The sequence below is a fragment of the Zootoca vivipara genome, chromosome 4, assembly GCF_965207765.1.
Source record: "Zootoca vivipara chromosome 4, rZooViv2.hap1.1, whole genome shotgun sequence".
In the NCBI taxonomy this organism is placed as follows: Eukaryota; Metazoa; Chordata; class Lepidosauria; order Squamata; family Lacertidae; genus Zootoca; species Zootoca vivipara.
The window spans coordinates 85,461,911-85,480,574 of record NC_142587.1 but is presented as its reverse complement, the minus strand read 5'-3'; the positions used below and the strand labels follow the sequence as shown (position 1 = coordinate 85,480,574).

Below are 18,664 nucleotides of genomic sequence, written 5' to 3'. Positions count from 1 at the left end.
CACTCCTTACACAGCAACAACATTGCAAGCACGCGACTGTCCCATCTTCTCAGCAAGGAGGACTGTTGTGAACATTCTGTGATGTCACAATGCCTCAGCCAATGGTTGGCATCCAAGGTTAGATTACAGGTGACAACCACTTTAATGCCAAGGTTCAGGATTTTATAGGAGCTCTGTCTTAAGGGTTGCCAGTTTTTGTTGCACTCATGGGTTTACATGGCAGTAGAAGTACTTGCCATATAATTGTCTGCATTAATATAAAATCATTAATTTTTTTTCTTTGCTATGCCAGCGATACTTGTTTTATAACTTGCATTGTTATAAACCTTGCACTATAGTTTGCTGTAATGATCTATGGGAGAACCCCTCAGCAGATACATAATGGATAAAGCTTTGGAAACTTGTTTATAGCAAAGAACTGGGTGCACTGTAGTGTTTGTTCCAAATCTAGCAACACACGAGTGTTGTCTCTTCTTATCTGTTGGCATGGTTGAGAGATCCAAGCATGCCCTTTTACATTGCATGGTGGCTGAACAGCTGTGAAGGATGCCGAAATACTTGGTGAATAAGGGGTTATTCACCAGGCCTGGGGAGTAGAAGGGAGTGGGTGGGTAACAGGGCTGCAAACCATGTTCGTGAGGATGCTTTTTGGCAATTAATTTTATATAGGCCATTTATAGAGCTGCCATATTTGAAAAAGTAAAAGCCAGGACACCCAAAAGTTGTTGATCTTTTTCAACAAATATCCAGGGCAAAGCACCACCTTTCGGATACACCCCACCACCACCACCACCACCCCCCCACACATCAATTCCTTTATAATTTGTCTGTGATACTTTTGGTTTAATTTTCCATCTTCCTGTAGCTTACTGGGAAATCAAAACTTGGAACCAGCTTACTGAAGGAGCGGTTTCTAATGACTTGAGAGTAAACTTTTAGTTTCACACAGAGAAAAATCTTGTGCTCACTAGTAAGTATTTAGGATTGCAGTTTTGAAATTGGTTGAAATTCACATAGACAATATCCCCCCCCCAAAAAAAATGCTTAAAATGGGCATGTTGTGTTTAAAAGCAATTGTTTTGGCCTAAATGGAAACTTCTCCACGAAATATTATATAGGCTTTACCGCGGCTTATTTGGGTACCTGTTTATTAATTTCTTTTGGTTAGTAAGGATATAATAATATTGGATAAGAGAAAATAATGTTAAATATGCATGCACAGCGCCACCAATGTGTGATAGACAGCTAGGGCCAGGGAATGCTCTGAAGGCCTGTGGTGATGCCACATTTTTAAAGTTGAGCGTGTCTCTGCCTCATTGGTACTTAGACAGCGATATTGGGATCTTAGGGAAGCTGTTGGGTATTTCTGTAAAGGAAAGCAGGGTATATGAAGTTAAAATACTCTTTAAAAATGCAGTAACTCTGTTGGTTGGTTCTTTATTTTAGAATGTTATACCTGTACCATTGTACTAATAAAGAATCACACAACAGATCTGATACTGGCAAGAAAGCAGATCTTTGTGGCTTCTGAAGTTTTGTCTTGGCCTTAGTGCAGTGAAACGAAAATAATGTGCAGATCACGGAGTAGGTCAGGCTGAAGGTGTACAAAAGGCTTTGAAGCTTCACAGGGCTTTTGACCTATCAACAACTGTGGACCTCTTCAGGGAGGTGCATTAACTTCACAAGTGCACACTGCCGGAAGACTCGACAGCTCTTGTTTCCCCCGTATTAGATCTCACTACTCGTATTTGTGTATTAATGTTTTACAGCAAAATCCTAACCATGCCTGTGCAGTGTTAAGTCCCATTGAATTCAGTGGGGCTTGCTCCCAGGTAAGTAGGGTTAGAATTGCACCTTTCCATGCTAAATAAGCCTTCTGACTCTTCATGATAAAGTTAAATAAGGCAAATAGTTTAACAGCCCTATTTTGTTTGTGGAGAGGAAGAAGGCTGAGGATTGCAAAAGATCAGGGGAGAGCTCAAGAGTTAGTCAGTGAGACACCATACTACCCTGTTTTCCCGAAAATAAGACATCCAATAAAATAAGCCGTAGCAGGCTTTCTAAGCATTTGCGCAATATAAGCCATACCCCAAAAATAAGACATAGCGATAGGCGCAGTTCTGGAGGGCGCCAAGGAAGAGGCAAGGCTGGATGCGTAATAAAAATAAGACACCCCCTGAAAATAAGCCACAGTGTGTCATCTTGAGGAACAATGAATATAAGACAGTGTCTTATTTTCGGGAAAACACGGTAGGGCCCTGCCCTGTCCTATCATATTTGTTTGTTTCCTGTCCTTCATCTTTAGATCTTGGATCAGTTCAGTATGAGTGGCATTCTGACATCAGACTGCCAAAACACCTAGTAAATTTGAGGTGCTACGCAATCTAAGAAAAAGTGATGAACCGATGCAACGAAATAGTGCAATGTGTTCTAAGGAGTCCTCTTGTTCAGAGCTCCAGCTAGGATAAAGCAGCAACATTGCAGTGATGTCTAAGAACTTAAGGGAAGAGGACCATTCAGCAGCAGGGAAGGAAGAAGAGATGCCTTTCTCCTTTTCCACGCACCCAGAGCCTTCCTGCTCTGTTATAGATAGTTCAGTGCTGCTGGAGGCCAAGTGCAGGATTGCCTGGCAGCCTCAGCCTAACTGCTTTATTGTCAGATAGAAGAAATGGGGAGAACAAGAAAGGGAAAAGGGTGCCTCCGCCCCCTCCACTCCTGAAACGACATTGCATAGTATGGGGAAAGAGTTTCAAAAACATCGTGTTGTGCATTTTTCTGTCCACCACCCCTGCTGGAAATCTTAAGCCATTGAAGGCTCATTCATTTCCCTTTTAAAATAAGCTGATGCCCTTGAGAAATCACATATCCAAGCATCAAACTCTCCAGAAATGCTATGATTTCACAGAGTGGCTGTAAAGGAGCAGCTGTAATCTGATTGCTATAACTGTACCTGTGATCGTTTGGTGATGGTTTGTTAGGGTGGGGGGCAGGTTGTTTATGGAGGTGGAATGGAGAAAAACATTTTTTGTTCCACCACTGCCATTGGCTTGTGTCACTTGGAAGGTCTTTGTAGGCCAGTTGAATAATTGCAGTTACAGTTAAACTGGCTGTATGTCTTGAAGAGTGAATGCCAGCTAGGAATTAGAACTAACTTGTCAAGTTTTAGGCAGCTTTGTATGTTGCAAAAGTTTTCAGAGCTATATAATTTCAAAAGCAGGGTGCTTGCTCACAGATGCAGTAAAGCGTTCTTTGTAACGGATTTGTTCCCCTTTTATTATATTTACGAATGACAACATTTGTGCTTCAGGGTATTACACCAGGCATAGGCAAACTCAGCCCGCCAGATGTTTTGGGACTACAACTCCCATCATCCCTAGCTAACAGGACCAGTAGTCAGGGATGATGGGAGTTGTAGTCCCAAAACATCTGGAGGGCCGAGTTTGCCTATGCCTGTATTACACTCTGCAACACCCCAGATTGCTTTCCTGCAGAAAGTATGCCTTACTCCAGGGGTCCCCAGACTTACCGGGCTTCAGGCCGGTGCCTGCCGTGCCGACCGCGCGGCGGGCCGGAGGGCAGGGGAGTGCGCGCGCAGCGGGCCGGAGGGCGGGGGAGTGCGCGCCCGTGCGCATGCGCACACGCACACGGTCGGGGAGGAAATCGCCGAAAATCACTTGTGTGCATGCGTATGGGCCTCCCCTGACCCGGAAGTGCACCGGAAATGACCTCTTCTGGGTCGGGAGAGGCCCATACGCATGCGCACAAAGGATTTTTGGCGATTTTTTTCCGATTTTGAAGATCGCCGCCGTGCTGCGCGCTGTAAGAGCGGGCGGCGGCAGCGGGCGACGGGGGTCGTCACGGGCCGGATTGGGAGGCCAATTGGGCCGCATCCGGTCCGGGGGGCGTAGTCTGGGGACCCCTGCCTTACTCAATACACTGAGTTAAAAACCTGATTTTTTTTTATTCAAAAGATGAACCTGAGGCAAAAATAAAAAAATAAATTGTCCCAAGGTCAAGCACTAAAATAGCTAGCTCCAAAGTGGAATTATTTATTGTGTGAACTGAAAATCTAGACTAGCATGGACACTTTCCATACCATGAAAATATTACCAGCCATTACTTCTGGGAAGTTTGGAGCACTTAACTGTAAATGATCTTGTTTAGTGCCTGGATGTGTATATAAAGCCAAACGGAAACTCGTAATTTCACAACTACTCCTCTTAATGGATTTATATCTTTAGTGGGCTTTGTAACAGAACAACTGTTAACAGTGCGCCTATGTAGTAAAATGTTCTGTTTAGTGGCAAGCAGATAGCTTTTAACTGTATTAGTAACCAATTAAAATTCATAGTTGTTCAAGAAATAGATGAATCAAAAGATGGGGAACTTGATATGAATTGGCCCCTTTCCCTGTGATTTGATTTAAATAGCCTTGTAATTTTAAATTGGTCCACCCTGTGTGGCTAAGCAGTGACCTGAAAGGCAGTAGAAGAGGAACCTACTGTTAGGTTGCAAAACTTTCCTTGCCTGGTTGCCTAGAAGAAATCATGACCAAGCAGGTTGCTATTTAGGCACATTGAATGGCAACCTGCCCATCACTGAGTGCTGGCAGCTCAAATATTTTTTGGTGATCATACCAAAATGATTTTAGAGCTGCAGCTCTTATAACCATGTTACTCTGAGAACCAAACCATGTTTGGTAGGGTCAAGGCAATCTCTGCTTCTCCCAGGAAAGAGTGATCTGCAAAGTGTCATGTCTGGGCCATGTGTTGATGATCTGCGACGGAAAGGCTTTTTCCCATGCATTGATCTCTCTCTCTCTTTCCCCCCCCCACCTCTTGCTTGCAAGATTTGTTAAAGTAGGGTTAACAGACATCCCTGGCTCCTGGGGACAGTCCCCGGATTTGCAAATCTGTCCCCGGGAAACGTGGCAGCGGCAGCCTCAGCAGCCCAGAGCCAGCCTGGTAGTGCAATTGGCTCTGGATGGCTTCAGGAGCTGCTCACTGCCGTGGCACCCCCCCCCCCATTTTTCCTGCTGGAAGTCCTCATATGATGTGTCTTGTGCACAACACATCATATGGGGACTTCTGGAAAGGAAAAATGGTGGGCGCCACGACCGCGAGCAGCTCCTGAAGTCAGCCAGAACCAACTGCGCTACCAGGCTGCTGACTGCCGCTGCCAAAGGGGGAACCAGGGATGTCTGGTAATACAGATCTCCTGCCCCCTTTGTTTTGACTGATCGGGGGAGGCTCAGGAGTTGCCGGTGGGTGGCCGTTGCCCAGTTTAAAAAAACCCAAAAAACTCTGCGCATTTATGTTTCACAGGGTGTGAAAGAAGGGCTTTGCAGCTTTATACAATATGCATGTGTGCTTCGGCCCAGGGTCTTTTGCCTCGCCATCCCCACTACTGACTCCCTGTTGCTACTCACCTTCAAAAAAAAAAGTGTCCCTGGATTCATTGAAAAAAATCTGGTAACCATATGTTAAAGGCTATCTGGAATAAGGAGCTAGAGCAAAGGTCACAAGCTGGGAACCTCTCCCTCTGGAAAAACACACACAGTCTGCTGTGAATAGCGGTGCCTCCTCACTCCGAGCAATGCAACTACTTGTCTTAAGCATGCCATCCTTTCCTAAGATGTGAAGTGCTGCATCAGTTAAACTCAAAAGCTTCAATATCCAAAAAATAGAGGCATACAGCTGTTTTATTTTTTTCACTGCATAGTTTCCCTTTTTGGGCCCAGTGTGTATGCATAGTGCAGACAGGCTTGAGTACACGCCAGAACATTTTTTTAAAAAAATATTCTGTGGTTGAACTTTTAATCTGTTCCAGGCCTTTTCAGTTAAAGGGCTCAGCTGAAGGGGGAAGGGGGAAGGGGGAAGGGGGAAGAGAAGCACAAGCATATGGGCTTCTTTGATTGAGGGCGATGGCAAATGGGAGACAGCCTGCTATTGAACAGAGAGAGGAGGCTTCCTTGAAACGTTCTAAGTTTCTACGTGGTAGTGATGGCTGTGTTTCAGTTTTCAAATGTCTGTGCCAAGGGAATTTGTTCTGCTCGCACCCTTCTCTCGCCTGACCTTTCCCCCTTCTGGCTCACAGCACATATGAAAATCCAGAATTAGTGGTTTGAATCTCTACTTTCCTCCCCACAAATCAAAGACAATCAATTTTCACAGATCAGGATCTCCCCATGATAACCCCACCCACCCATACAAAAAAATAATCTGCTGCTGGTGATTGGGAGACGCTTCAATGATGTGAGCTATGGTATGGAGTTCTGCAGATGTAAATGTAGCATAGATGTCCAGTACAAAACCCACTAAATGAACAACTGTGTGTTGGTTCATCTGTTGTTCTTTCCAGTTCAGAACATGCAGATGAATGGCTTGGTAAACTGAGCACCATGTTTAAGTTGAGGGGAATGTGGGTTTTCCATCTGAGGTAGCAAAATGCCCTGTTTCACACTCCGTCTCCCTTTTAAGAAATGTGTTTTCAGCAACTCTAGGTTAAAAGTAGATTTAAAAAAAGCCTCAGTGATCTAGGAGACTTCAAAATGCTTTCTTCACAAGAATAGATGGACTCTCATTGCAGTCTGCTTTCCATTGTAAACACTGAAAACAAAGCACCAAGGAGGAGAAATAAATGTAATTTCTGAGCAAAACTCAGAAATTAACCCTCCTCCAGAGGAAGCTTCTATTACTACACAAGATGTACAGTGGTACCTCAGTTTACAAACACAATTGGTTCCAGAAGTCTGTACCTGAAGCGTACTTAACCTGAAGCGAACTTTCCCATTAAAAGTAATGGAAAGTGGATTAATCCGTTCCAGACGGTCCGTGGAGTACTTAAACTGAAAATACTCAAACCAAGGCATACTTAAACTGAGGTGTGACTACAGATATTAAACTGAGGTAGAACTAAATAAATAAATAAACAAATAAATAAATCAACCAAGTAACGTGTGCCCAATTGTTCAGGCATTTTGGAACAAAAGAAATCAAACACATTGAGACTCTGCCACCAAGGAATTCCCCTTCCTTGCCAACTTGTGGGATCATGAAGTAGTCCTCATTTCCCTTTATTGTTCTCACTGGAATACAAGCACTGGTAATTAAATGAAGCATCTTGTTTGCACATTCCAGCTTCTTTTTGATCCAGCTGTTCACCCTTTCAGTTGTTTAGGTGGGTAGTCTTACATAAACCGTTCAACATTTAGTTACAGGTAGGTAGCCGTGTTGGTCTGATGTAGTCGAAACAAAATAACAAAAATTCCTTCCAGCAGCACCTTCGAGACCCACTAAGTTTGTCATTGGTATGAGCTTTCATGTGCATTCTGAAGAAGTGTGCATGCACACAAAAGCTCATACTGATGACAAACTTAGTTGGTCTCTAAGGTGCTGCTGGAAGGAATTTTTTTATTTTGTTTCGTTCAACATTTAGTGACCTTCTTTATAAATTCTTGACACATTGGCTGGAGAAAGATGCAACATGTCTGGGTACTTCCTCGCCATTTTACAGTATATGAGGTTTTTATAGGAGCCTCTCCAAGTACTGTACAGTAGCAGCAGATGTGAGCCTCTTGAAGTATAACTAGGTAGGGTGCATGAGAGGTAACACTTGCTCAATTCTCATGACAATTTGAGGGCCCAGAAGGTGAGTGGAGCAAGGCTAGGCCTCTCATTACCAGAAAAGCTCAACTGTCTGCTCCTTTTGTCTTTGACCCCATCCTGCTCCTATAATGCTTGAAGGAAGGAATCATGCTTATGATACGTGCACAACATCAGTGACTAGGATACATGGGCATGAGTTGTACCTGCATGATCAGCCTTGCTATTTCAAGGCATCATTGGAGTAGAATCCAAGCATAGGGAAGTGGCAAGCATGCGTGTTGACTAGGGCCACATACTCGGAACAGGAAAACACCCCTCGTCTTTCAACAGGAGCACTTCACATTCGGAGAACTGTACCTTGGTTGTCGAATGCCTTTGTACTCGTCCGTTTTGGCTCCTGGATGCTGCAAATCCAGAAGTGAGTGTTTCGGTTTGCAAACGTTCTTTGGAAGCTGATCGTCCGACGCCACTTCTGCGGCTTCTGATTGAGTGCAGGAAGCCCCTGCAGCCAATCGGAAGCTGTGCCTTGGATTTCGGAAGTCGAATGGATTCCGTTCAACAACCAAGGTACGACTGTATTGCTGGTGGTTCAAAGGATGCAAGAGGGAGTTGACTGTTAGAAAATTGGTTTCAAGTTCCCAAAAGTAAGAAGTAGCTCTGTGTCACACAATATTAATCCTAATCCCAGCTGGGCAGCAGTGGGTGGGTGTGGGTGTGGCAGAATGGTGTAGCCTCCACTGCATCCTAGTCCTGCCACTCACATCAGCTGGTGTGAAAAATGAGTGAAGCAAAACCCTGCTCGGCTGCACCAAAGCTAGCGTTGGCCTGGCAATTGGGTATGGGTTGGGCTCAATGTTGTCAAATTATGCCAGTGCGGCTGGCTCTGGATCCAGGGCCAGATCAGCCCCTCCCTGCCTCCCAAATGCCTTGTTCAGGAGCCTTTGGCAGGCGATGGAAATCATTGCTTCTTCCACCATCTTGCACCTGGAGTAGAGGTGCTAGCATTACTCTATGGACAAAGGCCAGTTTGGGGCTGGACAGAGGGAGACCTCCACCCATCCAAGCTGCTTCCTACCCCCAGTGCAAAGGATTGAACGCTTGCATTGGGTCAGGCTTGCCCTCAAAAGCAAAAATGTTATTTAAGGTATTGTTTCAACATAATGAATGCACAAAGGCACTTGCAAACTTCAGCCCCAGCAATACTATACAAAAGAGTTCCCCTCCATTTTAATTGCTCTTGGTGCCATGGACAGTTCATATGTGAGGATGAAAACAAAGTTAATGGAAAGTTATAGTATACTTGTAACGCAAAATAGAAATTGCAAATTTGCCAGTTGAAGTTGGTGTACTATGCTGACACTTCAAAGTTAAACAGCTTAGTCATAACTTCTATTATTCTTCCTTTGTGGAGAATACAAGGGGACCAGTTCTTACTTGATTTATACAAACAGTGAGAGCCTTATGTAAAAGAAGCAACAATGCCAGGGCCCTGCCTACGTTTGCTCCATATTTTTGAAAGGAGCAAACGCAGCCTGCATTAAATGCAAGATACTGCTGAATTTTGCATTGCAGAGAATATTAATAGTCTTCAATATTGTGATCTGACAAAGGGTGGTATAGAAATTGAATAAATAAAATAAAAGTTTTCATTCCCTTTGTCCCACTCTCTGTAAAGATAACCAATCAATACGACCAAGAACAACACAGTCCTTGCTTTTGAGATAGAAAGGGGCGGGGTATTCCTAGTATCTTGATTCCCACTGATTATAGAATACAGTGGTACCTCGGTTTATGAACACAATTGGTTCCGGAAGTCTGTTCATAAACTGAAGCGTTCATAAACTGAAGCGAACTTTCCCATTGAAAGTAATGGAAAGTGAATTAATCCGTTCCAGACGGTCTGCGGAGTAAGCGTTCATAAACTGAAGCAAACTTTCCCATTGAAAGTAATGGAAAGTGAATTAATCCATTCCAGACGGTCCGCGGAGTAAGCGTTCATAAACTGAAGCAAACTTTCCCATTGAAAGTAATGGAAAGTGGATTAATCCGTTCCAGATGGGTCCGCGGAGTACTTAAACTGAAGCGTTCATAAACTGAAGCATGGGTGTAATTGGTTCCGGAAGTCTGTTCATAAACTGAAGCGTTCATAAACTGAAGCAAACATTCCCATTGAAAGTAATGGAAAATGAATTAATCCGTTCCAGATGGGTCCGCGGCGTTCATAAACCGAAAATTCATAAACCGAGGTGTTCATAAACCGAGGTTCCACTGTACTGTATTCTTAAAAATTCATCCAAGATGCAGATGTAGAGTAGAAAAACTGAAGAGACGGTATTCTGTCCTAAAATGTTGCCTTACCAAATATTAAAAAACACAATGTAGCTAAATGGTATGTGTTATATTAAATGGTATGTGCTAAATGGTATGTGCTGTTCCCCTCATTCCTTGCTCCAAATCCCCCTTTCCTCCTAAATCCCCCTCTTTCCTCTTTGAAATAAAGACATTTTTGTTCCTCGACTGCCTGTGAGGTCTTTGTTACTTGCCCCATTTGTGGGTGTTGAGCCTCATAGTTAAATGCTTCCTTGATACCTATGAAAGTAAGGAACAGGAAGCTGGTTAAATCCTAGCTCTAGCAGATAAAGGAAGTCATTTTGCCTCTCCCCCCCCCCCACACCTTCTCCATCTGGGCAGACTTTAAAAATGAACTAAATATTTAAAGATCATTAGATGCCTTTCTCGAACCTCCAAAGTGGAGTTGAAGGTACGTAAAAACATTGGCACTTCATATGAGGGTTGCACAGCTAAGGCTTTATTTGTATGGGTTTTGCTGTGCAACGTCTCTTCCTTTGATTGGTGATAGATTATTCCCCCACCCCAATAAAAAGTGTTGCTTGCCAAGTGTAGGATGTTTAATAGCACAGACAAATGTGTTTCCCAAAGCTGGACCCCTAGTTAGCTATTTAATAGCCCTGGCTAGCTGTATAATAGCCCATAACGCAATGAAGACATCCTTAATTTTTCTTTATGTGCTCCATTTGCAGACTGAACCCTGGTAGATTTCAGATAAGCCTGGATCAGGGTCTTTTCTTTTGTTTTGTTTTCTTTTAAGCAACGTGTCCCTTCTGTTGGGGGCATTGCCTTTTTCATAAAAATCATGGCAGTCCCCTCCTTCCATTTTATAAATTAGAGTGGCAAGGCCAAGAAGTACCCGTGTGCCTCCAGCCCCCCACTCGTACCCTGTTGCTTTTTATTTTGCCTCTTGTAGGAGATGTTCCTGGAGGAATTGCGCTCATAAATGCTAATCATTTGAGCGTCTTGGAACTGGCTGAGAATATGTTCAAGGAATTGAAAGTGTTTGGTTATTTTTTGCCACATGCCTATAAATAGCCTGGGTTTGATCTACAGCCCAGTGGAGCTGGCCGATGGCTGTCTATTTACAACCGAAATGGAAACTGGCACAATTTCTACATGAGCCTATATTTATCGTCCAATGTATTTTGTTTCTATGACCTAGGAGCAGCCCAGTTGGCTAAAACGTGTAATCGGGATAGCAGCCTTGCTGCCCAAGTGCTTGGTTAGTTTAAAATGACTTTGAGAGCTCTTGATGTAAACCAAATTGTGAAGTGAGCCTCCCCAGGGAGGAACTGTCATCTCGGCGTCCTGCTTTCTATCTTCCCGGACGACTTCGTTCTGAATTCAGTTTGTTCTCCCCTTTTATTAGACTGTTCTGGTTGAAAATATATGGGAAGATGGTTGTTCTCAGCAATAGGGAGAGATTTGGATCACGAAATCCTTAAAAGACATCAAAATAAATCTTGTGTTATGGCCATGATCTTAACAACTGCTTTTGATGCACACAAGGAAAGTTGGACATGCATATTGAGGCTTTTATTTATTTATTATTTTTAAAGAGCCCACTGTTTGTACAGTATGAGCAACTAGTTTTTAACTTCAGAATTGGTTTTTCAAGCACTGCAGGGCCTCCTGTTGTGGAATTCACTGTGAAGTTTGCTGGATTATTTAAATCCATGGTCTCTATCAGCTAAGATAAGACTTCAGTTCTGTGATCCCTGGTTGGTTCTGCGTATGGGTGCATCCCAAAACACAACCCAAGACAAAGTTGTTTTAGGATTTGTCCTTTTCTTTAGCATTTTGACATTAAAATAGCATTACTGTACTTTTCCTTTCTCTCTCTCTCTCCCTCCCTCTCTCCCTCTCCCCCCTCTCTCTCTAAAAACACACACATATTTGCATTTTCAAACAGGAATTTATTTTGTGCTGTTGTTTCCTAAATTTTACATTTCGTCCTTTTCCATTTCCATTTCTGCTTGTGATTATAGCACACAGTAATTGTATATGATTTGCCCATGATTTAATGCAAAGGAAAATGAAAAAGGGGGAAAGGTATGCAAGAATTCTAGCTACAATGTCTAGGTCAGGAGTCCCCAAACTAAGGCCTGGGGGCTGGATCAATCGCCTTCTAAATCCAGCCTGCAGACGGTCCAGGAATCAGCATGTTTTTACATGAGTAGAATGTGTTCTTTTATTTAAAATGCATCTCTGGGTTATTTGTGGGGCATATTTCCCCCCCAAAATATAGTCCAGTCCCCCACCAAGGTCTGAGGGACAGTGGACCGGCCCCCTGCTGACAAAGTTTGCTGACCCCTGGGTCTAGGTGTTCACAACAGAGGCTCTCTGAGTTAATGCATACTAACAAGCAAGAGGGTGCTTTGAATTCAGATTATTTCATCTCAGAATCATCTTATTTTTACCATTTGCCTCCCATAATTGCAAATCTCCTTCCCTTTAAACTTCTGACATTAAATGTGATGAGAAAATGTGATGAGAAAATGTACTACAATGCACCATTCTGTTGAACACCTTCCTCGCAGTTTGGATTTAGAGCAACCATAAGGCTGATATTTTGGGGATGACGCTATGAATGGTGCTTCAGTGTTTACTTCAATTATACATATTTGAAATGTGAAAGTTAATCTAGAGTCTTAAGTGGCCTGCCAGTTCATTCAGAGAATCGTCAGCATAAATAAAATAGAAAACAGCCCACAACACTTCTTCTGTAGTAAATTAAATGTTTTAGGTTTTTAAACCATCTTTAGCGTTTTATGTATGCTGCCCAGTGGTTATGGGGAGGCACAGGAATATAATAAATATATACTGGGTACTTGAAAAATCTCAGTGTAAATAAAAAGCCCGCAATAAAAGCGTACTGGAAAGTTATGGACTGAGCTAGATCTACTACAATATTTTTATCACCAAGAAAATCCTGGTTCCGCACTCTGAATAAACTGCACATAAATTGCTTGTGCAGTTTATAACTGGTACTCTTCTGGCAACAGCTGTTTTCAGTAGCACTGGAATTTAGAAAAGGGTAGAAATGACTAGATCAGGGTCCCCAAACTAAGGCCCGGGGGTCGGATGCGGCCCAATCGCCTTCTAAATCCAGCCCTCGGACGGTCCAGGAATCAGCATGTTTTTACATGAGTAGAATGAGTCCTTTTATTTAAAATGCACCTCTGGGTTACTTGTGGGTCCATGTAAAATGAGTAGAATGTGTCCTTTTATTTAAAATGCATCTCTGGGTTATTTGTGGGGCATAGGAATTTGTTCATTTTTTTTTTCAAAATATAGTCCGGCCCCCCTCAAGGTCTGAGGGACAGTGGACCAGCCCCCTGCTGAAAAAGTTTGTTGACCCCTGATGGGTAGAAAGCAAAAATGAATGAATGAATGAATGAATGAATGAATAGGGGGACTGCAAATGTTGCTCTATCAGAGCTCACCATAGATGCTACATGAATGTATTCAACCACGGGCAGCAATGAGGGCTAGAAACTTTATAGAAGTAATGAGGCAAGCATTGTCAAGCCTAATTGTCGGAATCTAAGCAGCCTCGAGTAGAAATAAGGAACAAGCTTGAGTTGAGGCATATCTTTGTCTGTGGCTTCTGCCATTTTGAAATGAAATTTTGAAATGAAACTCTCCACTCCACTACTTATTTTATACCATTATGCCAAAATGATCCATGAAGCCTGGGCCATGATAATGTACAGTGGTAATTCGGCTTACGAACTTAATTCGTTCCAGAAGTCCATTCTTAAACCAAAGCGTTCTTAAACCGAGGCTCCCAGTGCCCTTCCACCGTTCGGCTTCTGAGGCAAAATTCGCTAACCGGAACACCTACTTCCGGTTTTGTGGAGTTCGTTTCCCGAATAGTTCGCTAGCAGGGCTGTTCGTAGACCCGAGGTACCACTGTACTACTTTGGATCCATTTGGAAACGCAAATGGATATTATTTCTGAACCACTGCTTTCAAGTTGCTTTTTAAAATGCCTGCCCTATTGCTTGCCTCCACAGCTATGAGCCAGAGAATCAGCCAAAGTGCTCCTGTGAAGCAGCCACCCCCAATAGCCCCCCAAAGCCCGCCTGGTGGAGTGCTGGGGGGCAGCAACTCCAACCAGCAGCAGCAGATGAGGCTACAGCAACTGCAGATGGAAAAAGAGAGGTTGCGACTGAAACACCAAGAACTGCTTCGGCAGGTGAGGCCGCAGGTTAGACAAGCGCTTCCGCTCTAACATAAATTGCTGCTTGTGCATGTGTGGGTGGCTTTGTGCTCACCCACTTTAATTCCAGCAAGCATCAATAGTTTGGAGGAAGGAAGAGGTACCTTGTTTTCACGTGGAAGGTAAGCGTTCGGACCTATGCACTCGTAAGGAATGTTTCCTCCACTAAATTGCCCAAGCAAGGTGACATTGCTGCAAGCAGACACGACCACCGCAGCTGTGAATTTATGTCAGGGTCAATTGCCTCTTCAGAATACGTCTGTTGCAAGGTGGGTCCCGTCGTCCCCCACCACTCCTGCAATGCTTCCTAGCGTTGGCACTCTTTTCAGCACTTAAAACTCTGCCACATGGACTGCAACCTGCTGGGATGCTTTGCAAAAGCTATTAATGCTTTGAATGGAAAAATGGTTCCTATCGAGTTCTCCAGCTTCACAGAGGATGGAGCCTGTAAAATGGAATTGGCCTTGTTGGGTTGAGGCCTCCAGCTCCTCTGTAAGTTAAAATGCTTCCCACAGTGTCTGTAAAAACAAAGCGGTCCAGAAGGACATATGAACTGCAGTTTGGCTGTAGGGCTATTTAATCCACTGCTTTGTTTCCATCATCAAACAACCAAGTTCTTCTGAATGTTCGCAGGCAAGGCATGAAGATATTGGCCTTGTTAACAGTCCCTAGCATCCTTGTTTTTGGAGGTATAGTGCCTCTGTACATGGAGGTTTCCTTTAGCTCTCGTAGCTTATAGCCATTGATAGACACGTCTTCAGAGTTTGCCTCACCTTTTTTTTTTTTTAAAAAAGAAGCCATCTATACCTGTTTTCATCATCACATCTTGTAGTGGTGAGTTAAGTATGAGTTGCGATTTGACAAAATCAGAACCGTTCATGAGAACTCCAGGTTATGAACTCTGTCACTGGATTCATGATTTGGGCATCATGGATTTACGTCACAATACCTTATCTAAGAGCAACCACTTCATCTCCCCCCGGCCCCCTAAGCAAATGGGAACTTTGTCATTGTAGCATTTTGCTAAACTTTGGCATTGGATAAAGGTTCTTGATGTGAGTGTGCTAATGGTACACCCATTATGTACAGCTTGGCTGTGATTTACAAGACAGAAGGGTGGGCTGGGAGAATTCATCCACATTAGGCAACGTGTATGTTGCAAGCTGCGGGAGGCAGTGGAAGACAGGAGTGCCTGGCGTGCTCTGGTCCATGGGGTCACGAAGAGTCGGACGTGACTAAACAACAACAACAACAACATGTTGCAAGCTGTTCTCAAGAGCCTAGCTTTCTTAAAAGCAAACTGGATTAAGTGAGTGTTTTCACTTCAGTTTTAGTTAGTTTTTAAAAGCTTTTAATGGTTTTCCAATGTGGTTGTAGGCTGATTGCTGCTTTCGCTTTTCTCTTTTTAAAAATAACCCTGGAGGCATGAACCCCAAAGAGACAATTCAGCTTGCCTCCTAGAACTGTCGCTTTCAATCAGCGCTTCCTGTCCTAGATCTTCTGCTAATTATTGATTAGCTTCTTGTCTCAAATGTCTGGCATCACCTTTTGTGAAGGTTGTGGGACATCGCAGACATCCTAACCTCTTTAAACTTATTCCCCCCTTTGGGTGATGGGTCCTGCATCATGAAATATTTTTCATGCTCTTGGGAGATCATTTCCTCAGGCTTTTGACTTCATCGCCTCTTGCTTTAACTGCCCTTATTCTGGAGTCTAACTCTTGCACTACATTCTGTACCGAAGGGATATATTTGCAGGCACAACTACTTTGTGTAAACTGGACTATTGCAGAATGTGTGTCACTTCCTTAAAAACAAAACTGATGATGACTTTTCTCTGGACAAGTTAAAAAGAAGGGTCTTTTCAGCTGAAATAGTCTTAAGCTTTTCCTATAACTGCTTTGCTATTAACCCTCCAACAAATTCATACGCCGCCGTGCCAGCATGCTTTTAGATAAGGCTTCTAATTTTGGATTTCTTCTTCGGTAACTTCCTCTTGAGAAGTTGACTAACTTCAGGCCAGACCATGTTCTCTACCTTGATGTCCCCTATCTGTTAAATGACATGTTTTCGTGTGCTCTGTAAGCACCCCTAAGCGTCTTGTTCCATTATGCAGCAGCTTTTGTCAGCTCTTAACTCCCTTACCCTTTTGTCATCTTTGGCTGTCTCAGGAACTTGCCTCGTCAGAATGCTAAGAGAGTGATGTGTTTGTCAAATCAGCCTATCTTCCCCAACCACGCTCAGCAAAAAAGAAAAGGAAAAAAGAGTAATGCTTACCCATCTTATTTCTTTTACTCTTAGGCATTGCGGAATATCAATCCCAGCACAGCAAATTCTCCAAAACGTCAGGTAGGCTCCTAACAAATGTTTCAGCAAGATAAGAAACATTTTTTAACTTAGATCAGCTGTACAAGGTGCTTGGGCTATATGAAGCTGTTTGTATTTTATGAACCACAGCCTGCCAGTAACCTCAGCATGACTGAAAAAGGAGCTCTAGTTGGCTTAATAAAGTACGCCGTCTTGCTTGCTCTGTGTTTTTCTCAAACATGATGCTGTGATTCCCAGATAGCATTTCTCACTGCCAGGCATAATGCTGAAGACAAAGCTGTATTGCTGTAAAGTTCTCTCTTGGGTACACGAGACCTCAACACTCCTAAAATGTCCCAGTAGGAAGAAAAGACAAGATTTCTGTTCCAACTTCCAAGAGTCTGTGTTGTATCAACACTATTCAATATGGCTCCCATTCAGTCTTTCAAATCTTCTTCCTCTAACAGTGTTCTAGCTGCTTTCACCTCAACATTGACACACAGCCATAAAACTTCAGTTATCAAGTAAGCTGAACTAAATACCAAGATTGGTAGGTGCTTTTATATTAACTGCCTTTCCCCTCATTTTTAGATTTGCTATACAAATCTGATATCTCTCAAAAATCCTTTGTGGCAGCTGAGATGCCTCATAATTTAGCTGTTCAGTGAAAAGGGTATAACATCAGCTTGATGCAGGCCTGGATTCTTTTACCTTCTTGTGGTGGCCGCAGAGCCTTGAGTAAAACTATTTTTTTATAGGCTACAGCGGGAGTGAGGTGACACAACATCATGCAAGCTGAACTCTTGAAAACTTTGTTCTGTTCATCATAGAAGTGCCCTCGTTCTAAGGAGCTCAGGATGACATAGATGTGGTTGTCCCTTAAACAAAAAATTCTCAGAAATATGGAGCTGAGAGTTAGTTTGCTTCATAGTTGAGCTGGCTTTTAAACTCTGATCTCCTTGGCCCAGGCCAACATTCCATCTGCTACAGCACACTGGTTTTGTCTTCATGATCATCACATGGCTTTCCAACTCAGTTTAGCTTGCTGCTTCAGCCCAGTAGTTTGTTTTTATCTCATTAGTTCATGGGCTTTGCTCTACTGTCAGGCAATGAAGTTTTGTTTTTCTGTGTGCAGAACAGCATACTCAACCTCAGTGCTATGCTTTACTCGCCCCATGCTGTTTTTAATAATCTGATTCTAGTAAATAGTAGAATCTGGCTCAATAAATTCATCTGGTAGCTCTGGAGAATCTACCTAGGCCTTTATTGCTTGGAAGTTGTTACCACCAGAGCTTTTACACCCAGAGCTGCCTTCTTTCAGAAACTCATGACTGAATGTCATTCATTTCCTTTGTCAGGGCAAGCTGTTGGATTTGGCCAATTTAAACTTCCCATGGCAGGCTCTTGTAAAGCTTAGGAGCATCACTAAGCAAAGTGCATGATATTTTCTTCCTTCTTTCACTGCGAGAATTGGGACAAAGCTGTTTCACATAAAAACATTGCAATGCTGATACCCTTTATCAGGTTTTTTTTGCTTTTATTAGAGATAATCAGCCTTATATTTCTGTTAGTTTTAGAGCTATGTTTTGCTCAGCACTGCTTCTGTTTGTGACTCCAATTTCTACATTTTAGTGAGATCCTGTTAATTTAGCATTTTGTGTTTTAAAAAGATTTTGGTCTAACATTTTCAGAGCCACTTGGAGATCTAAAACGCAGCTTCATCTCCTGTTGGAATTCACATATTAAGCTATTTAGTACAAGATCCACTATGCAATCATAGAATTGATAGGTTATCTCTCTGTGTGCTGTAAGCAGGTAACAGGAGTTAGAGAGATATGTGTAGAATGCTGCTAAGTTCTTGATAAGATTGTGAACAAGGTGATATAGAAGAAAGGAAGATCACAACATCCAAAATTGTCTCATCTGAGAAGAAATACTTCCTAGCTCCGTAAAGTGATTGATTAAATTGTAATTGGAAAAGGAAATTTGATCCACGTGAGTTCCTTCTCCTGCAAAGTTTTCCTTTTTAGGTAGAGGTAGAGGCCTTAATATCAAATATACCTTTCACATTTGCAGTTGTTTTTAAAGCTGCAAGACATGAAACATTGATTCCAGTAGGCTGCATGTTCCATATTGAAACTTTCAGCTTTTATATTTAAAGGTGTGCTTGAAAC

The 18,664-nt window shown here is 42.9% G+C and overlaps 1 protein-coding gene across 11 annotated transcripts in view; it reads left to right on the top strand.

Annotated features, from left to right (window-relative positions):
* Positions 1-18,664, top strand: part of YAP1 (Yes1 associated transcriptional regulator) — an 80,967-nt gene that overhangs the window by 45,180 nt on the left and 17,123 nt on the right. For 4 of the 11 annotated variants that reach the window (XM_088668378.1, XM_088668377.1, XM_088668375.1 and 1 more), the window contains 2 exons: positions 13,979-14,172; positions 16,485-16,532. In XM_088668378.1, coding sequence (XP_088524504.1) covers positions 13,979-14,172; positions 16,485-16,532 — 242 coding nt within the window. The remainder of the gene's footprint in view (positions 1-13,978; positions 14,173-16,484; positions 16,533-18,664) is intronic. The other 7 variants (XM_060273865.2, XM_060273863.2, XM_088668374.1 and 4 more) reach the window with 3 other exon arrangements.